Below are 25,254 nucleotides of genomic sequence, written 5' to 3'. Positions count from 1 at the left end.
TTTTGTTTGAAATCGGGTATTCTTTTCATTACTACGATCATAACAAAAAATCATGAAATAGAAATACTATCTGATTTCAATTTAAACATTTATCCTCTATTAAAAAAGTAAATTCAGAAAATAAATCATAATCTAGTAACCCGTTGGCACGAATTAGTACCTCATGGTCAGAAAAGATAAATCGAAGCTACGGATGAGTAAGTTTGGGCCACGAATATGTTACTCGTTACCACGAATAAGTAAACAGTTGCCACGAATAATATATTATTTTACAGAGCATAAAATTACCAAAATAGGCTTATATTGATGACCCATTGGTGGCATTCGGCTGTTTTTCTGCTCCTCGCTCGGGTTGTCGTCTTTTTGACACATTGCCCATTGTCATTCTTAATTCATTTTCATAGTTTTGTTTGGAATTTTTATGTCACTACTTGAAGTTATTTGGCACGTTTGTAGTTTGATTTTTTCTTCCACAGAATATTAAAGCTTTATTATGATAATAAGTATGCAACATATACATTTCACATAAGTACAAAAGTAAGTTACGAAATTGATATAAAAATAAATAACAAAAAAAGACCATTCCAGTGAATTCTAACTGGTTCGCTAATCATGGACGAAATTCATAATATATTACTTTAATCACACTATTTTATAATATATTACTTTTATCACACTATTCCATAATATATTACTTCAATCACACTTTTTCGGGATATATTTTCATTTTACATGTATATTTTGTTTTATCATTCGTATCATATTAATAAAATAAAGTCTTTTATATTGAATAGATCAGGAAAAATCTCAAAAAATATAAACGGAATAACGTTTTCACCTGCAAGAAAGAATTGAGAAGTGTAAATCTACTGACATGCTCTTTAAATTAATATTGTATTCAGTTTCTATTGTGTATTCCCCTGACACCTGTTCGTGGGCCTTACGGTCATCACAATGGCTATTACATAAAAATTCCATTCATTTTTCTTAATGACATACTAAAAACATATCACCGTAACATTAAAAATTGTTCTAAATTATGCTATGGTACACTTACTTGAAGTTTCAAGAAGTTTTAATCTAATACATATACACTGTACATTTTATAATACAGAGTTGACACTTTTCTTACAAAACTAATTAGTTAATTATATACAAAATTCAAAACGAGAGTTTAAATTTGTTCCCAAACTATAATTGTTAACATTGGTAAATTTGATGATTAATCATAATTTGGTTTGCACTGTTTAACACTATATAAATAACAGATAGTTGAGCGGGTGATATAGCAGATTGTTACTTAGAGAAAACATTGTCAACTGCGGCAAAGCAGGGTTGACAATGCTTTTTCAAAGAGTACTAATCGCTTTATCACTCTCTCAGCTATGTGTTATCAATTTATTATCTTGCATATCTAATCATTATTGCCTTTTACAGATGAGTTGTATTTTAAAGTAATATTAGGATGTCCCATACATAACAACGTTAGGTAATATAAAAATCAACAGAAGTGAAGCAAGATGTTTTTTTTTATTTAGACAGTCAAATAATAGAATCTTAGCCTTAATGTAGAACTTTGACATTTCTTTCATAAATTGATGAAAATTCAGTTTGTTGTCCTTTACATTATTGATTTTTGATTGTTCTAGCCGAGAGGGTGACATTAAACAAATTGTTATCCGCTCAGCCATGTGATAGAGTAAATTAACATCCACGTATAAGCCAATCAAAATATGGCATTATAACGTGAAGTATAATTACAGGAGATATGTACGGGAAATGAAAGACTGTGGATTCATTTATATTTGTGGATTGAGGAAAAACTGTGTTTTCGTTGCCAAAGTTCACATGGACAATTGAATTCTTGGGTTACGTAACTCATCATAGATACCAGGATTGAACTAGTGTATTTCGCCAGACGAGAGTTTCGTCTACATAAAACTCATAAGTGCCGCTCTAAACAAAGGTAGCTATTTACATAAAAAAACAATTCAATCTTTTCATGTTTATGAATTATTTTGCTTTTAAATGAGTTGGTTCGGAAATGCCGGTTTTGGCCTCAAATATCAGGTTCATCTAACGAAAAAAATTTGATACTTTTTAATTCCTCACGTGTCTATTTCAGTTGATTCAATTAGTTCATGTGAAAGATTTTTATCTGGTTTAGTCATGAAAAACGCTCCGATTCAATCTTAACTATAAAATAGTTATCAAAGGTACCAGGACTATAATTTAGTACGCCAGAAGTGGGTTTTATCTACATAAGACTCATCAGTGACGCTTATATCGAAATATTTATAAAGCCAAACAAGTAAACATTTGGAGAACGTTAAGGATCCAAAATTCCAAAACGTTGTGCCAAATACGGCTAAGGTAATCTATGATCAGGATAAGAAAATCCTCATTTTGTCGAAAAATTCCAAGTTTTGTAAACAGGAAATTTATAAAAATGACAACAGTATTGATTTTCATGTCAACATCGACGTGTTGACTACTGGGCATATGATATCCTCGGGGACAAAAATTTATCAACTATGCCACAAAATGTCAGATGTGGATGGTTTTTGTCCAAAATGAAAGTTGCCGCATCCGTGTTCACCCTCAACCTTTATATATGTTATGTATTATTATTGAATACAACTTACAATTCAATATTAAGAATGAACACAAATGCGGCCACTTTCATTTAGACGGAAACTGTCTAGAATTTAACTAAAATGCGAAAATTGTGACGATTTCAGTCAATTTGCATGACTTAATGATACTAGTACACGATATACGTGCATTTTGTTGTCAAAAACAGCCCATATTTATGTAGCAGAAGCAATTTACTTACCTATAAATAAAAGTTTACATTTTAATAATGTTGTAAAACCGCTATATTTTTGGCCAAAAAGGGGTCTTACTGGACCTACTCCTTTGTCTGCTGCTTACATTAGTGTATTATCATACTTTATAAAGTCATGAACAAATTGAGCAATGATAGTGTTCACAAACTATTACAAAATTGTATAAAAAAAGAGATTTAATGACACTCCTGAATTACTTCTTTTTAATCCATAGACCATGAGTTATCTCCTTTGTTCACAAAATTTTTCTTTCTTTGCTATTCATAAATTTCCCGTTTCGTCGTCTGGTCCCGTTTTGTTATCAGATATCGATCTTCTCCTTACTCATTAGTGTGGAAACAGGGACATGTGCATTCGCATTTTCAGTAACTGTGTCATCATTTCTTTGGCAGTATGAGGAAGTATTAATATATTGATGACGTTGTTCAATTGTACTTGCTTGACGTGATATGATGTTTTCACTCTCTTCATTTACTCTCAATGATTGAAGTTCGACGGCACTAGAATTCTCCTTTTTGTCACAGTCGATATCTTCAATGGACTGATCAGTCGGATGAGGTGGAACTTGCTCCATTTTTGTATAGTGCGACAGTTCACCTTTCATTATCAGAATACTATCATATCCGCACGCTCCTTTTCTCGATATATCTTCTGCCTTGTCTTCATCCACCATCGTAAGGTAATTGGATGTATATAAATTCAAGTAATACTGAAAATATAGACAACACTATCAGATATGCAAAGTCTCTAGACACAAATCATATTATGTTTTTAGACTTTCAATGGAATCCAAAACACGAGAAAAGATATATCAAATCAACTAAATACCTTCTAATATTCCCTAGGTAATTGTATTGACAGTTTTTTCATATCATTATAAAAAAAGACAGATGTTGGATAAATTCTTATCAGAGGAATTAAGATATCAAATGCTTTATACAAGCATTTCGAAAATTGTTTCCAAAGAAATATATGTTGACTATACTCAGTACATAATGATTTTTTATGGAAGATCTTCTGATTGAATATAAACGAAACAGTGATGTGAAATCAAGGATTAAACTAAGCACTCTTTCTTCAGGGCTAGCTGACCCCATTTTTTTTTTCAGGGAACCAGTTGAAATTTAAGGGCTCAACCTGGGTTTTTTTTTATCAATAGAATAAAACGTTAACGTACTTTTCATATACTGATACATATTAATAAGAAGATGTGGTATGAGTGCCAATGAGACAACTACCCATCCAAGTCACAATGTGTAAAAAAAATTAGTTATAGGTCAAAGTACGGCCTTCAACTGAGAGCATTGTCTCACACTGAACAACAAGCAGCTATATAGGGCAGTCAAAAGACTAGTGTAAAACAATTCAAACAAGAAAATCGACAGTCTAATCTATAGTTCATAGATACGTGTTAGTATATTCGTGCAAAATTCACAATACTGCAATCTTCAATTATAATGCCAAATTGGGCCATTCCTTCCTCTATATATTCCTTTCTTAATGTATCTGGAAAATCCCACTTACTCATTGATGCAATATGTTAAAAGAAACCGGAAAGGATTTATTTTGGAACCTAATACAGAATATTAGATTTGACCACAATAATATCGTAAATCTGTTTTATTCTTAGATATTGATGAGTATATCTGATGACATTACAGGAAAATTTGATATTGGATTTGGTCTCAAGTATACACTAAATCCAGAATTATCAGTCTGCTGGAGTGTATTAAACACTGTACTGAAAAAACATACTATACGCTATTGTTTTCTATTTAGATTCAAATTAAATTAAGGCAGCATTGTAATGTTTTATATTAAATATAAATTCACGGCATTTCATCAGTAACTGTTGTTTGCTCCATTTTGTTTTGTGTATTGATTACTGTCAATGAGTGTCATCACTGGACCTGTTTAATATATTCTTGTTGACTTATTGGATGCAGAAGGTTTAAAAGCATGTCAAATCATCATTTAATTGACAGCTGTGCAAATACGATAATAAAAAACAAGGGGAGTAGAATAGCAAATTTACTTACTCTGAAATGCTAAAGTGATATACGTAGTCTTCACTTCTTTGTATATTTAAAAAGTAACTGAAACTTTTTAAAGTTGTACTAGGAATAAAATATACCTGTTTAACGTCAGCTTCTAATAAATCTCCCATTTGACAGGCTAACTGTGTAAAAGTTGGTCTTTCGTCTGGTTCGGTCCTCCATGTTGCTTTCATGACTTTATACCTGGGTAACAAGAAAGACTTGTTGGGTTCAACTGAGTCGACTCAATATATCACAGACTATTCAGGTGGTAACAGTTTTCATAGATTTTACGTATACATTTGTTTGACTCGTTACAATGTCATTTAACGCTTGGAAATTTGAAACATTTTGCTTTTAACTAATGGATAAATTTGATATAATGGGTTAAAACTATGTGTAAAAGACATTCAAAACTGTGTCGCAAATATGGGTGGGTATCAAAACATTCAAACAATTTACGTGGAATACGACATAAATGCCCTTTATCAGCTTAATTGTTTGGTTTGGCTGTTTAAAGTTTAGCTATTAGAAGTGAAAAGACATAACAGCAATTGAAGAAGTCATAGCACTACGATTTGCAGTTAAAAGTAGCTTATGACACATACTATTGAAATAAATGAAATATATGAAAAAGGAATTGTTTTTTGTTTGTTTTCAGGTTTGATGTTAGATAAATAGAAAAATCTTAAAGAATTGAGAACCGGAACCGTTAATTAATCTTGGATTGAAAAACAGTTAAGGTTAAACGAAGTATGATTATCAATCTGCAATTTGGATTGCAGAATATTGAGTTACCATGGTCAAGAATGAGAGTTCAGTATAGAAATACAGGAAACGATAATAGAAATAGGATTATGTAGAATTATTATTATATTGAGATTTCATACTCGTCAATTATATTTTTTTTACAATTAATTAGAACAATATAAAAAGAAACACCAAAAGGGCTGAACAGATGAGTTTTAGCAATTCAAGAAACACTCAAAATGAATTCATTGTTTAATATTTTAAACAGTAACTGAAATTAAATTTAAAATCTATGGATGGAATTAAGAAGTTTAGTTACTTTTTTTCATAAATAAGTTATATTATGTATCTGAAAAGAAAACAAAAAAACTATCGTAGTATAGTACAACTGTTTAAACTATTTAAATATATTAAATATATATCAGAAAACAAGTCCAATGTTTCTAACAATGACAGGACTAATCATAATTTAATTTTATTATGTAAAAAACAATTGTATATATTAATATATTTTAGCAGCTGATTATTCGGTGGAGTGTTATTGGGTACGTCAAGAGAATCATTGATTCCTGAAGACTTTTATCATATTGAAGATTAGATCAATATAAATATATAGTTATTGATATAAAAAAAAAAGATGCCTACGTATCAACCTTTTTAAGGATGTTTGCTTGTCATGTTTTGGTATTTTTTTTCAGATTTTCGAAATCCTCTGGTTTTATCTATTTAAAAACCTTAAAACATTTTGACCATGGACACCCATTTTTTCTTTTTATAAATCTTTTACTTGTATAATTATAAGCCATTTGTAAAAGTCTTACAACATCTTTTTCATTTCTTTATAGTTTTTAAGAATTTCAACTGATCCATGTTAAAGCTATGACAAATCAAGAGAGAACATGTTCCATCCCAATTTCCAATGGCTAATATCTCAAAAACAAGCACATTGATCCCTTATATTTTTGGGGCTTTTTTATTCCTGATTTTTTTCCCTATCAATATATACTAGTGTTGTGGAATACTATTTATTTTCAAACTGATCAGCGAACTTCCGTAAGGATATGTATAAATTAAACTTTAAAAGAAATTATTAATCAAATATTTACTGTCTGGTCCCATAATTTAAAACTTGTATTACGAATTCAGCATTTAATGATTTCCTTAAAAACAGTTGCTGCTTACAAGGGAGCTATTCTTTTCCAAAGTGGTACAGACGCCTCCACAGATTAATTGAAAGATAGTGAATATCATAGAAGACCTCCGCCCTCGTTACCCCAATTGTAATAACAAATGATAACCTAATGTAAACTTACCATGATCTACATGACAGGTGCCACGAGTAGAGGGGAATGCTTACACTTCTAGAAAATCAGAGGTCACATCGATCATTGTTAGTAGTTCGTGTTTTGAAGATTGTTTAAATGTTCATCTTTTAACGTCTGTTGCATGGCGTTGTCAATTTGTCTTTGACCTATGAGTTTTTATTGTCCCTTTTTTATATTTGTTTAGGTACAGAGTAAAATACCCTTTCACACCATCAAGAGTTGAGAATTATAATCTTACCTTGCAATAAGCTAGATGTTATAAGAGGGAACACTACATATTATGCAGATGAAGATTCTAAACATCAAAAATGGACTCACAATTCATCTGACGAATATTCTGGTTTCTCCATCACATAACCATCCTTTAGTAACTTGATAAATTTTTCGTTGATTTCAATGCCAGGGTAGGGTGTACCGCCTTTCAAATATTCAGTGTATATAGTTAAATACTAAAAATTGTGCAGTTATTGGGTTTCAAAACTTTAAACATGTTGCTTAACATTGAAGCATTAGTGTGATTTATTTGATAAGATATTTGATTACATAATTTTCCGTATAACAAACCTTTATACGGGTAACTCAACACTAAAATTTACGTCAAAAGGGACGAGTATTCGTTCCTCATTGTTAATTTTCCCTTTTGGGATGGTGATGTTCCTAACGGTGTTTATATTTCACAACTAGTTTGCTATGTGTCTGTTGTGACGATTTTAACGAACGTAATATATGTATTTCTGGTAAATTATTAAGCCAGGGAATTTATTACCACAAATTACTTGGAGCCGTTATTACATTCGTCAATGAATATTTAGTTTTGAAATTTGGATATCAAATCCAAATTTTTACGGAAATGTTGTTTATCATGCCCAGCAATTTAGAAACGATTCTGGTAAGCTTATCGATCCTTGAAATAAATATTTTCTAAACGGTTCCAATTCAACACTTGAATTATAACATTGAATATTGTTTTTATTGGTATTGATATTGATTTTGTTATTAGTTATAAGTAAATTACTAAATACTATTGTTTATATACACATTCCTGGATTTACAATCTGTCGATGAAAATGATAATTTAGTCTTTGATCCATGACTTTTTGTAATAAGTTGTAAGAAACTGTGAGAAATCTCAGATCGGTTCGGATTGTATTTTTAATTGTTGGGATATACAAGTACCCGGCCACGTCCATTCTGTGTTGTATATCTATATCCATCTGACGAGTAAAGACATTTTCAACTGATTTGTATGGTTCGCTCTTATGTTTTAATGTAACATTACTGTCCCAGGTCAAGGTTGGAAGGTTTAGATTCCGCTAACATGTTTAACCCCGCCAAATTATGTGTATTTGTACCTGCCCCATGTAAGGAGCCTGTAATTAAGCGTTTGGGGTTTGTTAATGTGTAACATATTTGTTATTCGTTCATTTTTGGTACATAAATAAAGTCGTTGATTTTCCCTTTTGAATTATTTTACATTCTAGGCCCTTTAATGCTGACTATGCTTTATGTGCTTCGCTCATTGTGGAAGGCCGTATAGTGAATAATAAATGTTCATGTGTGTCTCATTCGGTCTTATGTAGAGAGTTGTCTCATTGGCAATTATACCACATCTTCTTGTTTATCTATGTATATATATACAAAAATGTATCTACATATACAATTGTTTTGTTGTCGGATGACTGATAGTTTGTAAGTATTAAGTTTTTAATTTCAGCGTTATTTCTTTAAACAAGCACTAGGTCGATATTGTAATTTCCAGATAGTCAGTGATTCTGACTTATATTCTCTAATTATATATAAACCAATTTGTGGAATACACAGTTATGATATAATTTTAAGTCATCCTTATGTGTTAAGTATTTTAAGACTTACCTAAAGAAAATATTTCCCATAAAAACACACCGTAGGACCAACTAAGAGACAAATATAAAATTAAATTAATCTTGTGTGAATATGTTCAATCAAAAATCGTAGAAACAATATCACTACTCAACAAACGTATGGTTATAACTTTTTGTCGTTGGTACCAACCCTGGAGTGTGTTCAGTCATTCAAGAGTCTTGAACAATCAGGCGGGTCATTTAATAAACATGGATAATCATGATAATTTAAAATAAAACGTCAAAATGAATTATACCATGATTGATTGATTGATTAATTAATTGATTGTTGGTAAGATACGAAAATATACATTTTGATCTTCAGTAAAATTATTATACAGTCTTTTTAAAAGAATATTACTTTTGGATTACTGTCAGAAATAAATGAAGGATAATGTATTATGTTAATAACGTGTATTCTGTTATTTACGTTTCAAATGTCAAACCCTGTAAAAAATGTGTATGTACTATATTTGTTATTTGGAATTGTTAAATCAAAAAAATTGTATACTCAATAAATTATTAAAAAAACCTTAGGATTTTGATGAAGTTTCTTAAATTATTGCATCTTAAGAAAGTTGCCTTTCGTATATTTAAACTTTGACATGTATTAAAAAGTTTTTATTCCTACCGTGAAACTTTCTTAAACGTTAGTTTCTTGACACAAACCATTCGGTTAAAATATTCTAAAACTATGATGTATAAGTCGCATTTGTTCAATCGGCATTTTTTTTCGGATGATAGTTCCTTGTTTGACCCCTTCTTACCTTGTGTAAAATTTCCAAAACCATCCCTCCGTCCGCGTTTGTATTGCAACCTGGATCAAGTGTTTCAATTTTTGTTACCACACATGTTTTTTTTTACAAAAGTCTTTCATGTTACAAGTAAAGAGTTAATCATGATTAGTCAAAGATAACTTGCACGTCTTTTGTAGTGGTGTAGATTTGATCTTATAACATAACTTACACATTACTTTTAGTGGTGTAGATTTAATGTGTTAAATATAATTACACTAAACTGTTACTGGTGTAATATTAATGTGTTAAAAATAACATACACGTCACCTTTAGAGGTTTAAATTTGATGTGTTACAGATAACTTACACAGCACTGTTAGTTATGTAGATTTGATGCTTCAAAAATTAAATACACGTCACTTCAAGTGGCGTAAACTTGGTGTGTAAAGGATACGTTAAGTGGTGTATATTTTAATGTGTTAAAGATAACGCACACATCACTTTTGGTAGTGTAGATTTGATATTTGAAGGAAAACATACACTTCACTTTAAGTGATGTAAATTTGATGTGTTAAAGATCATGACTTACACGTCACTTTTAGTGGTGTAGATTTGATGTGTCAAAGACTCAATTGCCATCCATTTCACTGGAACTGGTCCCTGTAATAGAATATGCAATAAAAGTTTTCTTATACCATTAAGAATTATGTGCAACATATTTCTGAAAGAATACTGATAAATGAGCGATATAATATAATAGACCACTTTCGAGTTCATCCGTCACCGGCAAAAACTCGTCAATTATGCACGCCTTTATGACGTCATTTACCAGATAGAGGGGGTCGCCTGTATCCCTGCACTATTTACGTTCATCCAGCGTCTTAGTGATCGTCTTTGTGCAGGATAAACTAGAAATAATGGTTGCTATGTAGGTATTTACTGACAATTCCCTAATGACAGCAGTGTTGATTGTCAATTTTGAGAATTCAATTTGCCGAATAATTCGTACAATATAGAATTATAGTTTTCCAACCACTCGCTCAACATTGGAAGGGAAGTGACGACGCCCCTAAACGCACAAATGACGGTGATAAAGGCGCGTATAATTGACGAGTTTTTTCCGGTGACGGATGAACTCGAAAGTGGTCTATTGGTTATATTCAATACAAACTAATAAATAAGCTTAATCAACGTTAAACGGCTCCATTTCCACTGCACAATATAATTTCATAAATTGTACAATAAACATTTTTTGCTAGCTTTTCTTGATGTTGATAAGATCTTACAGAAAGAATTGAATGCAACATTAGACTTATTAACGTTCTAGCTAGTTTGTAAGGAATGATTCCTCTAAAGCGACATCTGACAGTAATCTAACAGCAATAAAATAAGAAGAAAAAAACATAATATACTTTGAGTTTGTCTGTTTTTTTTTTTGTTTTTTTTTTTTTATTACAAATCAAACTTAAAAAGGGTGAACATTATTTGTTTCTACTAAGAACATTGTAGCATTAATGTTTTGTTAAATAAAAACAAATTATGTTTATACATTCCGCTAATATGTAATTTTAATCCTATTGCAGAAACTTAAAAACAAAACTTTCAAAATAGAAATTACGTCCAATTATTATTCGAAAATTAAAAAGATTGTATAAAGAGAATATTTTTCTGGATCATTAATACTCGTCCTAGGCCTATTGAACTTACATCCCCCTTTTTATGATACTCAGGATTTTTATAGCAGTCTTTGGCAAGTCCAAAATCACAGATCTTCACAACATTATGTTGTGCTAACAGAATATTCCTAGCTGCTAAATCTCTATGAATGTACTGAAATACAGAAGAAGAAAAAATTATGTGCTTGAAGATAAATATGGTTTCCTGTACTGAAAATTCCAGCGTATCATATACAAACTTTAAAATATTGTAAAATATACTTTCAAGTGATGTGTAAAACAGGTAAGAAATTAGACAAAACAAAAATATGATTTCTACAGTCTTGTGATGGTGGGAATGAGCAAATTATGTTAAACGTATCATTTGAAAAACAAACTTTCCTTAACAAATTCATTATTTCAAGATCAAGTAGAACACTAAGGACATCGTATGATCATGACTGAATAAAAGTACGTATACCTTATTTTCAGACTAGGATTTTAGTATTCGACGTATTGTTATTTGATAAAGTCATGCTGATTAGAAAGCGCACAGTTTTCTCTGCTTTCAAAAAGTATGTTTTTAATATAACTGTAACCACCTTTTTGAAAGCCAAGTATTCCATTCCTCTTGCAACTTGGAAAGTCCAGCACATGAGATTCTTTGTGGTCAAAAGAGGACAATGTGTATCCTCTAAAGGTCTGTTAGTAAGATTATCTGGTATTTTATCGTCTATTTGGTCCTCAAACGTTTCTTTCTTTTTAATCAAGTAGTTACGAAGATTTCCAAAATGACAGTATTCAATTATCACCATTAATTCACCTACAAAACGCAAATGAGCCATAAGTTAGAATATCAAGACTATAAAACGGTACGGGCGTCTGGTGCTTATATAAAATATATATCTTGGTATCTATGATGAATTTATTTAAACCACTGGGTCGATTAACTTTGAAGAAATTTTGGTCATACATGCTCTTTAACTTCGTTCTTTATTGGGCCTTGTTAACCTTTATTGATTCCGGCGTTACTAGTAAGTATTTCGTAGACGAGACGCGCGTCTGGCGCATGTATTATATAGACAATAATAGTGCATTGACTTGACATATCAACGATATAAGGATGAGGCTTAGAAACGGGGAAATGCGAGGCTGTGCTGAGCACTTTCCCCGTTATTTATTTGATTTAAATATTGGAAAAAATCCCCCTTTAAAAAGTCCTCATATTACACAGGCGGAGAAATATACAACACGATGAAATTTACATCATTACCTGTTGAAAACCGTAATCAACGGTGAACGAATTCGTTTGTTCACAGACTAAAATATCAATAATAAACATTAAACATAATGATTTATAGGTTGCAAACAAAAATATATTAATAAGTGAAATATGTTTTAACAAAAATTGTAAAAGAAACAAGTTTGAGACGTTAAACGCATCGTTGTTTACATAGGAAACAAGAAGAGGTTGAAGAGGTCGTATGAATAATTAAATATACAGTCCGCCAAAAGTTAAGCACCACCTACTTTTATTGCATCGATTTTTTTTCAAATTTAAAAAATCAATTATTCCTCGAAAAATAGAAAACAATCATATAGCAGTTTTGCTAATGTATACCATAAACAAACCACACATATAATTTGGTCACTTATGAAGGTTCTATGCATGTAGGTTTTTAGTTCATAGAAATAGTGTAAATAACACTATTCCGAAATGGAATTTAAGATTCACTGTACTTTTATTTTTTTACAACAATTAATCACCCAATATCATTAAAATTTTCTACACATAATCTTTGGTATGTTTGACAAATTTAATGGCAATATTTGAGTCAATAGCATGTGTAACAACCTCATTTCCGGTAAAGTTTCATAACACGACGTAAAGTTCTCGGTGCAAGCCTTCAAAACTTTAGTTGGGGACATCTGTTGCATTAAACTACAAATGCCACTTTTAAATCGACAAATTTTTGTAAAGGCTAATATCTGCAATTGAGATTTCCGACAACGGCATCTCAGACATGTTTGATAGGGTTTATGTATGGAGTCAAGGAAGGCCAAAACTAAGCGTAAATGGCTGATTGCTTTTTAGATTTGGTTAAAAGCGTTGTTATTCAGGTACAAGGGTCTTGACAATGTTGACGCAAGTGGGGGATTACTAAAATGACGGACTACAATGTTTTAAGGCACCAAATCTCTGTATGTCTGTCCGTTTATTGTACCCTGCAGCATATGCATACCCAGCTTATAACGGTATAAGAAGCAACTCCGTACTGAAACACAACAAGCAATGACTGCAGTCCTTATGTAAACATTGTTGTTGGTCATAGGCCGTTTTCCCCCATGCGAAATTCGTATTATGGCGTCTACTGGCAGTAAAGGAAACTGACCAATGAGTGTTTTGTCAGGATCTTATGTTTAAGCATAGATGGTCATTATTCCATTTAAACCTGATGGTAGAGTGCCTGCTTGAAGCTACAGATCTCTATACACCACAACTTGCTCTTCGTTTGCCTCTGTGAAGTCGACGGACCAATGTACGAACACTAAGACGACCACCTGGAGAAACAGTGTATTTGTAAACGCACAGATGATCTTTTATAAAAGGTTGCTTGACTGGTTTATTGGAGTTCAATCTTTTTGGTCGTAATGAATTTTCTTAAGTGTATATTAAAGGTAATTCATAACACCAAAAATTTATATTTTTTTGCAATAGTTAAAAAAAGATTGCCAGTTATATTTCGGTGGTGCTTAACTTTTGGCGGACTGTATATAATTTCGACAATTTCTATTAAAATATTCATGAGGAAAAGTGATATCAGGTCAGTGACTGTATATGACATAGAAATATACGGTGAACGCATTTTGACTGCTCAAATAGAACGAGTGCAGTATAAATTCTTATCCTCGTATCTACTATAAGTTTGAAGTTAATTATTGGTCTTACCACTGACTATATCACACTGCCTATCTTTAAATGAAATTGCATATCACGGGTTTGTGACGTCAAATTCGCTGACCTGGCCTTAATAAATTCGATCCGGTCATATCATTGGCGTGATAATGTATAACCAAAATTGATAAGTTTGACCCGAACCTTTCAAGTTATTTGTTTGCTGGCGAAACATGAGACTTGTTTCGTTCATGCAAAATAATCAAATACAACCTGCTAAATCTATTATAAGATTGTCTGCCTATTGATATTGTAAAATTTCATAATGAAGACAACATGATAATCGCGCGATCGGTATGTATTACGTCAATTGCAGTTTAATAATTTTGGCTTTCGGCATGTTTATTTTATTTGATCATTATCTCTGTGTGGGTTTGACGCATGGTTATCAGTTCGTAAATATGCCCTTCTCATATAATTTTACCAAGAAAATCTAAGTTATGTATAGAAAAATGGGGAGATTTAGATTTGATACTCATTGTTATTGCTTTCATATCTAGTTTGACATTCAAATTATATTTCATTGATAATTTTGTACTGATATCAAAATCTGAGTCTTGGTAAACGTAAGTTCTACGGCAGTATAGTAATGTTCATGACACCAAACAAACAAGGTTTTGCCAACAGTGATGTCAAAGTTCAAAATTGATATCCAGTGACATGACTTTGGAATATGATACACCAACATCCCATAATGCATTCAGATACTAGGTTTAGTCACTAGTTGTTCCAGAACAAAATTGTTATGCATTATATAAGAACCTGACGTCCTATTACTAAATGAGGGGTCAAGTTAGGGTCAAAGTGACTAGGTTTTTGGTATAAAAAACCGCCTTCCTTTGAATCATTAATACACAGTTTGGTCAATCTCAATTCTGCGAAACAACAGTTATGCCCTGGACACATACCACCCAAGTTTTACTATCGTTGTTGTCAAAATATATAAGAAGATGTGATATGTGTGCCAATTAAACAATTCTCCATCCAAGTCATAATTTATCAAAGTAAACCATTGTAGGTCAGATTGCCGAAATTAAGATAACAAAAGTAAAAAAAGATATACATATGTTCCGATTGATGTGAGTATCAAAAATGAGGTTTGGTTGATAATATTTTGATTATTGATATGATTATTTAATATATATAACGATCATATTGTCTTATCTTATCTTATATCTCTTCCTCAAAGGAGAAAAAAACTGTTTCTTCAATGCTTTAGTAAAATTGAAGAATCACTAATCGATAATCATTTTTAAATGCCAAAGTTCGTAAAAAAGTGGTACACATATTACACTTACCATGCCTAATTTGATTGGTCACGGCTCCCAATAAATTTACAATGTTAAGATGCTGACCAAGATGTATCATTATCTTGAGCTCTGACATCAGAGCAATCATTTGTTCTTTATCTGTGCAATCTGGCAACAGAAATAGAATTAACAAAGTTTAATACTGAAATAAAAACATAGAAAAATGTATCAACTTTATGTAGAATACTTTGAAATTAACACATTATGCTTCATTAATCTACTATCGCATTTTATTAGGATTAACTCACAATGGTATATTAACCTACCATCTGATTCTATTATATTATGCCACAATGCTCAACTTTACACCGAATTTTATGAGGATTAAGGTGGTACCTACAGGGAGATAACTCTGTAAAATCAGCAGAATGTTTTAATGACGTTGTGTTCATAAGGGAAAATTAAGCTTCTCAATGATCAAAATAAGTGTTTGTCAAACTGCTATATAACCAGTGTATTTTTTCTGATTAAACAGTTGGTTCAAATTGTTTGAAGTTGTTATATTTTTGTCAAAGGGTCAAAGTTAATACTTTGTCAAAATTTTCAGAAAATTAAACGAGTCAAATAAATTCAAGTCAAAGTGTTGGGTACCACCTTAACCAACAAAGCTTCAGCAACCTTCCATCGTATTTAATTAGCTTACTTTAGAACTGATGGTCATATACGGATCAGAAGCAGCTACCTGAATAATCTATTCTTAAGAATTTTTGCTATCTGATGACTCAACTGTTGAAGTATAAAAAATAAATATATATTGATAAATATAAAACGTTGAAACAATGCCGATCTTTAATATTTTTAGTGAGTTAAGTTTCTCAAAATGTAACGGTAACATCCACTATCCTATCGGTTTGAGTTTCGATCTTCAGGTATATATACAGCTGATTTGTAAGTTCAGTCTAGCTGGCCGAAATACTTATATCTGTGACTGCATCAAACGATCCTTTCGACAAAATAATTTAAATAGCTAATATATAATCAATTCTTCTTACAAAATGAGGCACCACTTTGCCACCGAAAGGGACATTCTAAATATAATCTAGGTGGACAAGTGGTTCAGAGCGCTGGCCAGAGTGCATGCGGGGTTGTCTTAATATTCAATAATATGAGTTCAAATCCCGGAGACAGAATAAAAAAGTTTAACATTATTGTGCTGGTATTAAGTGTAATTATATATTTAAGACTCATATCGACGTCAGGTCTCTAATCAACGTCTGTTCTTCAAATCGACGTCCAATATTTTGATCCTTTTATCGACGTCCAACGTCCAATTTGTGTATTGCAAAAACGTCGTCCGATTGACTGTAGTCCGCTTCCCGAATTGATGTCCAGAATCAATTAATAATAAAATGATAAATTGTTGTACCTCACATATGCATGTACGTGTGTAGGACGTTGATTACTTTGCAAATGTCTAAATACGAAAATGCCATGAATTTATGTCTGATTTGTACGGATCTTATAACAACTTAATTTTCAAACAGCTATACATGCTTTCCATACAGAATGTTTTCACCCCACTGATCTACATTGACGAATTTTTTCATATTTATTTCATATTTATTTCATATTCATATGGATAAATGGCATGTGAGTATTCATCAATGAGAGACCAAAGACAAAGAAAACAAAATGACATTCATTCTTCAAGAACGGACAAAATGAATAATTAAAGCGAACTATTTTGAGAGTATTATAATTGGGACTGTGTAAGAAAATATTCAATATATTTATAATTTCACACCATCAATGAAGCATTTTGAACATAAATTGGCATTATGTGTTTATAATGTGCTGTTACACCACTGTCCAAATTTAGGATTACGCAGTCAAACACATGTTTAACCAAGACAAATGATTACTGTGCTTGTAGTCCAGTGGTTGTTATTGATTCTAAAATAACTGTCATATCTGTTTTTCGGAATTTTTTTGTTAAAAGTAAGACCGTTAGTATTCAGTTTAAATTGATTTGTATTTTTCATGTCATGGCCTCATGTATTTTAAAAGCAGCATTGTCATGCACTTTCATCCATCTTGGGACTTTTCAAGACTATGAACGTCGTTATGGGCAACACATTAGTATTATGACGTAACGTCATTTTTCGTAACATATTAGTAGTATGGCTCAATGTTATTGTTGATGTAACTTCTAAGCATTAAGCTTTGCGTCAAAAACTTTTAAAAAAAGTCATAAGATCGACGAAAGCGCTGGACAATGCTGCTTTTAAAACTCTTTTTGTGATTTAATTTTTAATATATAATTCTGTACACCACTTGAAAAGATTTGTTTTTGTATTTATATATACAAACAAAAAAAGCCTAACAATGTTGATCTGTAAATTTGCGTTAGAAATCAGTTTTTCTTCCCTGGCGATATTCGAATTCATGCTCTACCAAAGTTATCTTTTGGTGGCCAGGTGTTACTTATCTTCGTCATTTTGTTTTACCTAGCGTCGAAACACAGTACATGATATATAAGGCAGTACAATGGAAATGTTTCAGTTCAGTTTAATAATCTTTTGTTAAGGATCCTACAAATTCTACTAAAACTTATCATAAAATCTACAAGCCAGAGCATATATTCTGTATCTCTAATTTGTCTAACAGCCCAACAATGTTAGATCTTTGTTCTACCGAAGGGATGCTTTTGAGATACCGTGGCACCAAATCGCGTTGTACTGTGCCCGATGCGCTAGACAACTCGACCACCTAGACTGTACAAAAAAAAAGCTTCCGGTAGCCGGTGTTACCTTTCCTCGTCAGTTTTAATCCAGAGTTGTAGCACAATGCATGATATATATGAGGCATGAAGGTGGAAATGTTACAGAGCAGCTGATTTATCTATTGCTGTACGTCTAACCAGAGACAATATATATTGAGGTAAATACATATCAATCAAGGAATATACAAATGGAATATGAAATCGTAATTATATGATGCATTGGATATACAAGATGTAAATAACCACCATGCTAAGTTAAATATTACATAATTTAATGCCTACCTTTAGCCGTTTTTACGGCAACTGTTGAACCAATTTCATTTTCCAATATACCAATAGCTTCCGCCTTTATGACACGACCAAAATTTCCTTGACCTAATACCATTCCTACAATCATTACCCAATATTCATGCGTTTCTTAATAATGAATTACTACTTCAAATAATAAATAAATACCAATAATGCAAGTTTTACTCTTAGGGTTATCGTTTTTGGGTTGGATTCGTGTTGCCCATTCATCAGTGTTTTGTCGACATATTAGTTATCGTCGTCCATTATTTTTTTCCGTGGCCTGTTTAGTTTCTTTTCGACCTTAGAATCCTTAAATGTCTCTTTAGTACTTGATGCAGCTGTCATACAAGTGAGAGATTAATCTAGCATAAGAAAATACCTGTACCAAGTCAGGAGGATGACAGATGTTGTCCATTCGTTTGATGTGTTTGAGGTTTTGGTTTTGCCGTTTCATTAGGGTCTTTCCTTTTTGAACTTTTCAGTATTTTTTTCTGAATTTAACAATGAGTTTTAAATTCTTTGTTATATTTTTTGTTATTAGACATATTTGTATTTGGTTGTGAATATTATGTCATATGATATGGGATGCAAGGCTCTTACCATCTACCATAACCTTAAAAACTTATTGGACAGACCATTTGGCGGATCATTGTTCTATAACGCTACACTTTACAACGATATACTTCAACAAGTAAATATACCGTTCGGTAACCAACAGTTGAGAATTTTTATTTCATTTAGTTGTTTCATTGGCAATCATTCCACATTTTTCCAGCTTTTATATACTTGCAGCAAATGTGCTTATTTTTAAAGTAAGTGTCATTAAATGTTGATAAGTAATATCTAGCATCTGTTAAACTAGTAAAAGCAGGTAGATACTTTTGATTAATATAAGCATACTTATTACAATCACCGGTATACTTTAAACAAGTATTATTATACTTATAAAAATCAAAGGTATACTTCAACATCTACCAAAACCCCTTTAAAAAGCATTGAATATCAGTATAAAGTATCACAAGCATCGGTGTTCTAAAATGTATTTTGTATATATACACACCATAGGCATACTTTAAACAAGTATATGGATACACATATAAACAGTATCGTTATCTGTAACAAGTTTGAGTGTATAAAAATCATGGATGTAAATCTCCCGAGAAACAAAGTGACGCGGGTAAGATATACAGGCGTGGATCCAGAAGGGGGGGGGGGGGGTTCCGGGGGTTGGTTAGGAACCCCCTTTTTAAAATAGCTGGATCCGCCCCTGATATACAGGAAAGTTAAACCAGCTATTTTCAATGTGTTTTATCATTACCTCTTATTCTATACGTATTAACTTCCAATTATGGAACACCTACTCATTGGAATTATTTCCGGATATGGAATTATAAAAGTTTATGTCGCACACATATTTTTTTCTCTCATAGATCTAAGAAATACACTTAAATCCAAATCTTACGGAATAAAATAATAAAAAAAATCATCTTTAAAAAATAAAGAAAAAAGTGGGAACCTACGTCTACCTTATCACATAAATTCACCCAGCTCAACCCACAAATGTTCAATATTCATTGTTTTACTTTAATAACAGTTTATTGGACGAATTTTTTATTACTGCAAAATTCAAGTCATCTTGGTATGCAACCATTAACACTTATCGGTAGACATGACTTTGGTCTAAATCGGTACCAATGTTAAACACATGCAATAAAAACGTACTATCCATAATCCATTTAACGATATCTGATTAAGTTTTAAATCTTGAGGTCTATCCTGACGTGCCAAAAAATGGAGATCAATAAGGCCTTTACATTAGAGAACATCTTTTTTCTTTGCCAATGTATACTTAATGCAGGACAGAGACGTACAAAGTGGGGTATGTTCTCATTAGTTATCCCTCAACATCTGCATAAAGAAGACTGTAACACTTCGATCTGTGTTTATTTGACTCAAAGAGGTAAGTTCCAGTTACAAAACGTAATTCTATTGTTCCTTCTTTTCATCTGAAATTGTTGACGATAAGCTGTTCCAAACAGGGTATACAGATCCGATTCTTAAGAGAGTTCTATACAAGTTTATCAAAGTAAGTTTAGATTCTATTTCTAGTTTAACCAGTAATCAATGAGAGACAGTTTTACAGAAGTTATCCATTTAATTTCGATGGTGACTGTCCATAATTGAATCAATGCTTGACCAATCAAAAAAATTAAACGTATCTGCGACCTTTCAGGAGAAGCTATGTTGATTATCAAAATTCATATTAGTTGTCTGTCTACTAGCTCCTTTATTGTTGAATTGTCGCACGAAACAATATAATAAACGAAAGATAGTTGTCTTATTCTGATTTCAGTCTATAATGTCAGCGTGCCCTAGATAAACAGCTCACTTAGCTCTTCATGAAGGCACTGACTTGAAATTTCTCAATGTTTTTTTTTAATGAAAGCGTAGCAAGATGTCCAATTGTATATGGATATGTGGTAGAATCTCCATACTATACAACAGACGTGGAATGACGTAGCTCTGATAGATTTTATAAGTTTACAGATTAAGACCATTTGTGCTATACAGGTCAGTGTTCGTCAAGGAATCAACGTTCTTTTAGGAATGTTGAAACGTGCTTCGATGTTTACTTCCTTTTCCATAATTTCTGTTCCTATTATACCAAGTTGTGTAGTATCTTCTGAAGGATATATAGAGTTGTTGTCTAATGACCATTGTAAAACAGATCTGTTGACGTGTTTGTGTTTATTCAAGATTACTGCCTTAGTCTTTAAAGGATTGATTGTTTCTGTAGATTGGTTGGCATGTTGATTTGTTACAGAGAGCATACATTGCAATTCCTGTTCACAGTTGCTAATGAAGGCTAAATCGCCTACACATTTTGGGAAGCCAACATATGTTGTGCCCTTTTTTAAGTCCCGAGCTTTGTGATTTAATATCTTCAAGGATATTGTTGACATATACTTTGTAGAGAAAAATAGAAAGGATTCTCTCCCTTGATGAATTTGGAAGCTATCGCCAATGTTTCCTTCCCATTCAACCTTTGAGACAAGACCACTGTTTTGTAGAAACTATTACAATTTCATCGTACATGTCTGCCTTCTTTTTATTTTCAAGCCATGATACACGCATTTTGTATAAAAGATATGGAATTTGTATTTCGGTTTTGAAAGTATTTCTTGCCATTTGTTATGTCTACTATCCTGGAAGATAAGTGAACTCTCCAAACACGAATGAAATAACAATTGAGATGTTTTTTAGAATTATCATGCTTTAAACTTTAAAAATCGTACAAAATTTTACGCCAGACAGTTGTTTTGTAGAATTAACACTCAATTTCCGTGTACATTGCCGCTTTCTCTTAACTTTTCCTGACATAGTTTTGGTACATCTTCTGATCTTTACCATACAGTTTGAATTTTGATAATATACTGATCATGAGGAAAACAAAAGTTACAGATCAAAATAATATAAAATAATTGTCCTTGTTATATCTCGATTGTGTTTTAGACTTCCCGCGGTTTGTTGATTCTCACTAGATCATTTTCCACCACATATTTCATATACTGACAATGGTTACTGTATATCAATCATTTGAATATGTATCCATATACTTTTTATTCATGCTTTTTTTTTGTAAAATGATACTTTTTAAAAGTTTGTTGATGCTTTTTATTGCTACACTTTTACTGATACCCATTAAAATGTAACAAATATGTTGAGATGCGTAACCTGTCAGCTCAAACGGCCTTTCTTATTTTTCTTTTTCGATGCAAATCGATTATTTTTCTACCCCAAATTTCATATACTGACAATTGTTACAGTATATCGATAATTTGAATATGTATCCATATACTTTTTATTAATGCTTTTATTGGTAAAATGATACTTTTTAAAAGTTTGTCGATGCTTTTGTTTGCTATACTTTTACTGATACCTATTAAAATGCAACCAATATGTTGAGACGCGTAACCTGTCAGCTCAAACGGCCTTTTTCCTATTTGACTTGATGCGATTCATTTGAATATTTTGTTGTTGCCTCGGTTTGTCTGCTTGATGGATTAAAGATACTTGAACATAGCTACACTACTGTTGTCTTTATTTGTTCTGATTATGCATAAGATATTGCTCGTTTAACAAAATCAGACTTATGTGGTTACAATTATGTAAACAAAGTATACATTCTAACTAAAATGAATGGTTATCTATACTTAGAGACACTCTGATTAAGTGGAAACAAGCCTATATGGGATGATGTCTGAAACAAAATAATAACTTTCTAAGCCCCTGTTTTTTAGGAATTATTTTACGGATTTATGTTGTCGAAATAATTGTTTACAAATCAGTTTGTTAGATTCTGTCTACTAACCTAGTCTGAGCCTCTTTTTCGGAAACTCCCATTTTGCATCATAGGGTAAACAGGTTGCTTGTTCAGCTATAGGTATATCTGGACTAAAGTCTCCACTAGGTTGCATCAATGTCCTCTCCAATTCTTTATGCTGACAAAAAGCATAATCAAATTGTTGTACTTATACCAGAAGGAAAACAATGACAGACGGTAAAGATACAGTACACAAAGTTAGAGAATCTCTTCCGAAACTGACCAATAATAATATTCGTAGACATTGATTTTAATACCTTGAAGCAGCGTACTTGTTTATATTGGTATTGATGACTTACCAGTGCTACATTTTTACGCTTGTAAAGAACACACATTACCAACACTACACGTAAAATGGCTTACCAGTAATACAGCTTTAGGCTTGTAAAGTACAACCATTACCAACACTACACAAATATTGTCTTACCAGTATTACAGCTTTACGCTTGTAAAAACACACATTTTCAACACTACAAGTATAATGAATAACCATTGATAGTTTTACGCTTGTAAAGTACATACTTTACCAACACTACAAGTATAATGACTTACCAATGCTTAAGTTTTACACTTGTAAAGTACACTCTTTACAAACACTACAAGTATAAAGACTTACCAATGCTACAGTCTTACGCTTGTAAAGTACATACTTTACTAACACTAAAAGTATAATGACTTACCAATGCTGAAGTTTTACACTTGTAAAGTACACAATTTACCAACACTACAAGTATAATGACTTACCAATGATACAGTCTTACGCTGGTAAAGTACATATTTTACCAACGCTACAAGTATAATGACTTACCAATGATACAGTCTTACGCTGGTAAAGTACATATTTTACCAACACTACAAGTATGATGACTTACCAATGCTTAAGTTTTACACAATGTACATACTTTAACAACACTAAAAGTATAATGACTTACAAGTGCTACAGTCTTACGCTTGTAAAGTACACACATTACCAACACTACAAGTATAATGACTTACCAATGCTAAAGTTTTACACTTATCAAGTACATACTCTACCAACACTAAAAGTTTAATGACTTACCAATGCTAAAGTTTTACACTAATAAAGTACATACTTTATCAACACTAAAAGTATAATGACTTACCAATGCTAAAGTTTTACACTTGCAAAATACACACTTTACCAACACTACAAGTATAATGACTTTCCAATGATACAGTCTTATGCTTGTAAAGTACACACGATACCAACACTACAAGTATAAAGACTTACCAATGCTAAAGTTTTACACTTATAATAAACATACTTTACCAACACTAAAATTATAATGACTTACCAAGCTTAAGTTTTACACTTATAAAGTACATACTTTACCAACACTAAAAGTATAATGACTTACCAATGCTACAGGTTTACGTTTGTTAAGTACACATATTACCCAAACTACAAGTGTAATGACTTACAAATGCTACAGTCTTACGCTTGTAAAGTACACATATTACCCAAACTACAAGTGTAATGACTTACCAGTGCTACAGTCTTACGCTTGTAAAGTACACATATTACCCAAACTACAAGTGTAATGACTTACAAATGCTACAGTCTTACGCTTGTAAAGTACACCTATTACCCAAACTACAAGTGTAATGACTTACCAGTGCTACAGTCTTACGCTTGTAAAGAACACATATTACCCAAACTACAAGTGTAATGACTTACAAATGCTACAGTCTTACGCTTGTAAAGTACACCTATTACCCAAACTACAAGTGTAATGACTTACCAGTGCTACAGTCTTACGCTTGTAAAGTACACATATTACCCAAACTACAAGTGTAATGACTTACAAATGCTACAGTCTTACGCTTGTAAAGTACACCTATTACCCAAACTACAAGTGTAATGACTTACCAGTGCTACAGTCTTACGCTTGTAAAGTACACATATTACCCAAACTACAAGTGTAATGACTTACAAATGCTACAGTCTTACGCTTGTAAAGTACACCTATTACCCAAACTACAAGTGTAATGACTTACCAGTGTAACAGTCTTACGCTTGTAAAGTACACCTATTACCTAAACTACAAGTGTAATGACTTACCAGTGCTACAGTCTTACGCTTGTAAAGTACACATATTACCCAAACTACAAGTGTAATGACTTACAAATGCTACAGTCTTACGCTTGTAAAGTACACATATTACCCAAACTAAAAATGTAATGACTCACCAGTGCTACAGTCTTACGTTTGTTAAGTACACATATTACCCAAACTACAAGTGTAATGACTTACCAATGATACAGTCTTACGCTTGTAAAGTACACATATTACCCAAACTAAAAATGTAATGACTCACCAGTGCTACAGTCTTACGTTT

At 32.0% G+C, this 25,254-nt stretch overlaps 1 protein-coding gene across 1 annotated transcript; it reads right to left on the bottom strand.

Moving 5' to 3' along the window:
* Window positions 1-602: 602 nt before the first annotated feature.
* LOC134697470 (vascular endothelial growth factor receptor kdr-like) lies at window positions 603-23,293 on the bottom strand. Its single transcript, XM_063559750.1, has 11 exons — window positions 23,258-23,293; window positions 22,883-23,012; window positions 18,502-18,606; window positions 15,486-15,605; window positions 11,834-12,054; window positions 11,284-11,406; window positions 10,166-10,236; window positions 8,833-8,873; window positions 7,279-7,378; window positions 4,984-5,089; window positions 603-3,558 (listed from the first exon to the last, which is right to left on the bottom strand). Exons 1-11 carry the CDS (start codon window positions 23,291-23,293, stop codon window positions 3,151-3,153), a joined length of 1,461 nt encoding a protein of 486 aa, XP_063415820.1. The 3' UTR covers window positions 603-3,150.
* Between the last annotated feature and the right edge of the window lie 1,961 nt (window positions 23,294-25,254).

Source organism: Mytilus trossulus, chromosome 14, assembly GCF_036588685.1.
Source record: "Mytilus trossulus isolate FHL-02 chromosome 14, PNRI_Mtr1.1.1.hap1, whole genome shotgun sequence".
NCBI classification, from domain to species: domain Eukaryota; kingdom Metazoa; phylum Mollusca; class Bivalvia; order Mytilida; family Mytilidae; genus Mytilus; species Mytilus trossulus.
This window is presented reverse-complemented; position numbering and strand designations above follow the sequence as displayed.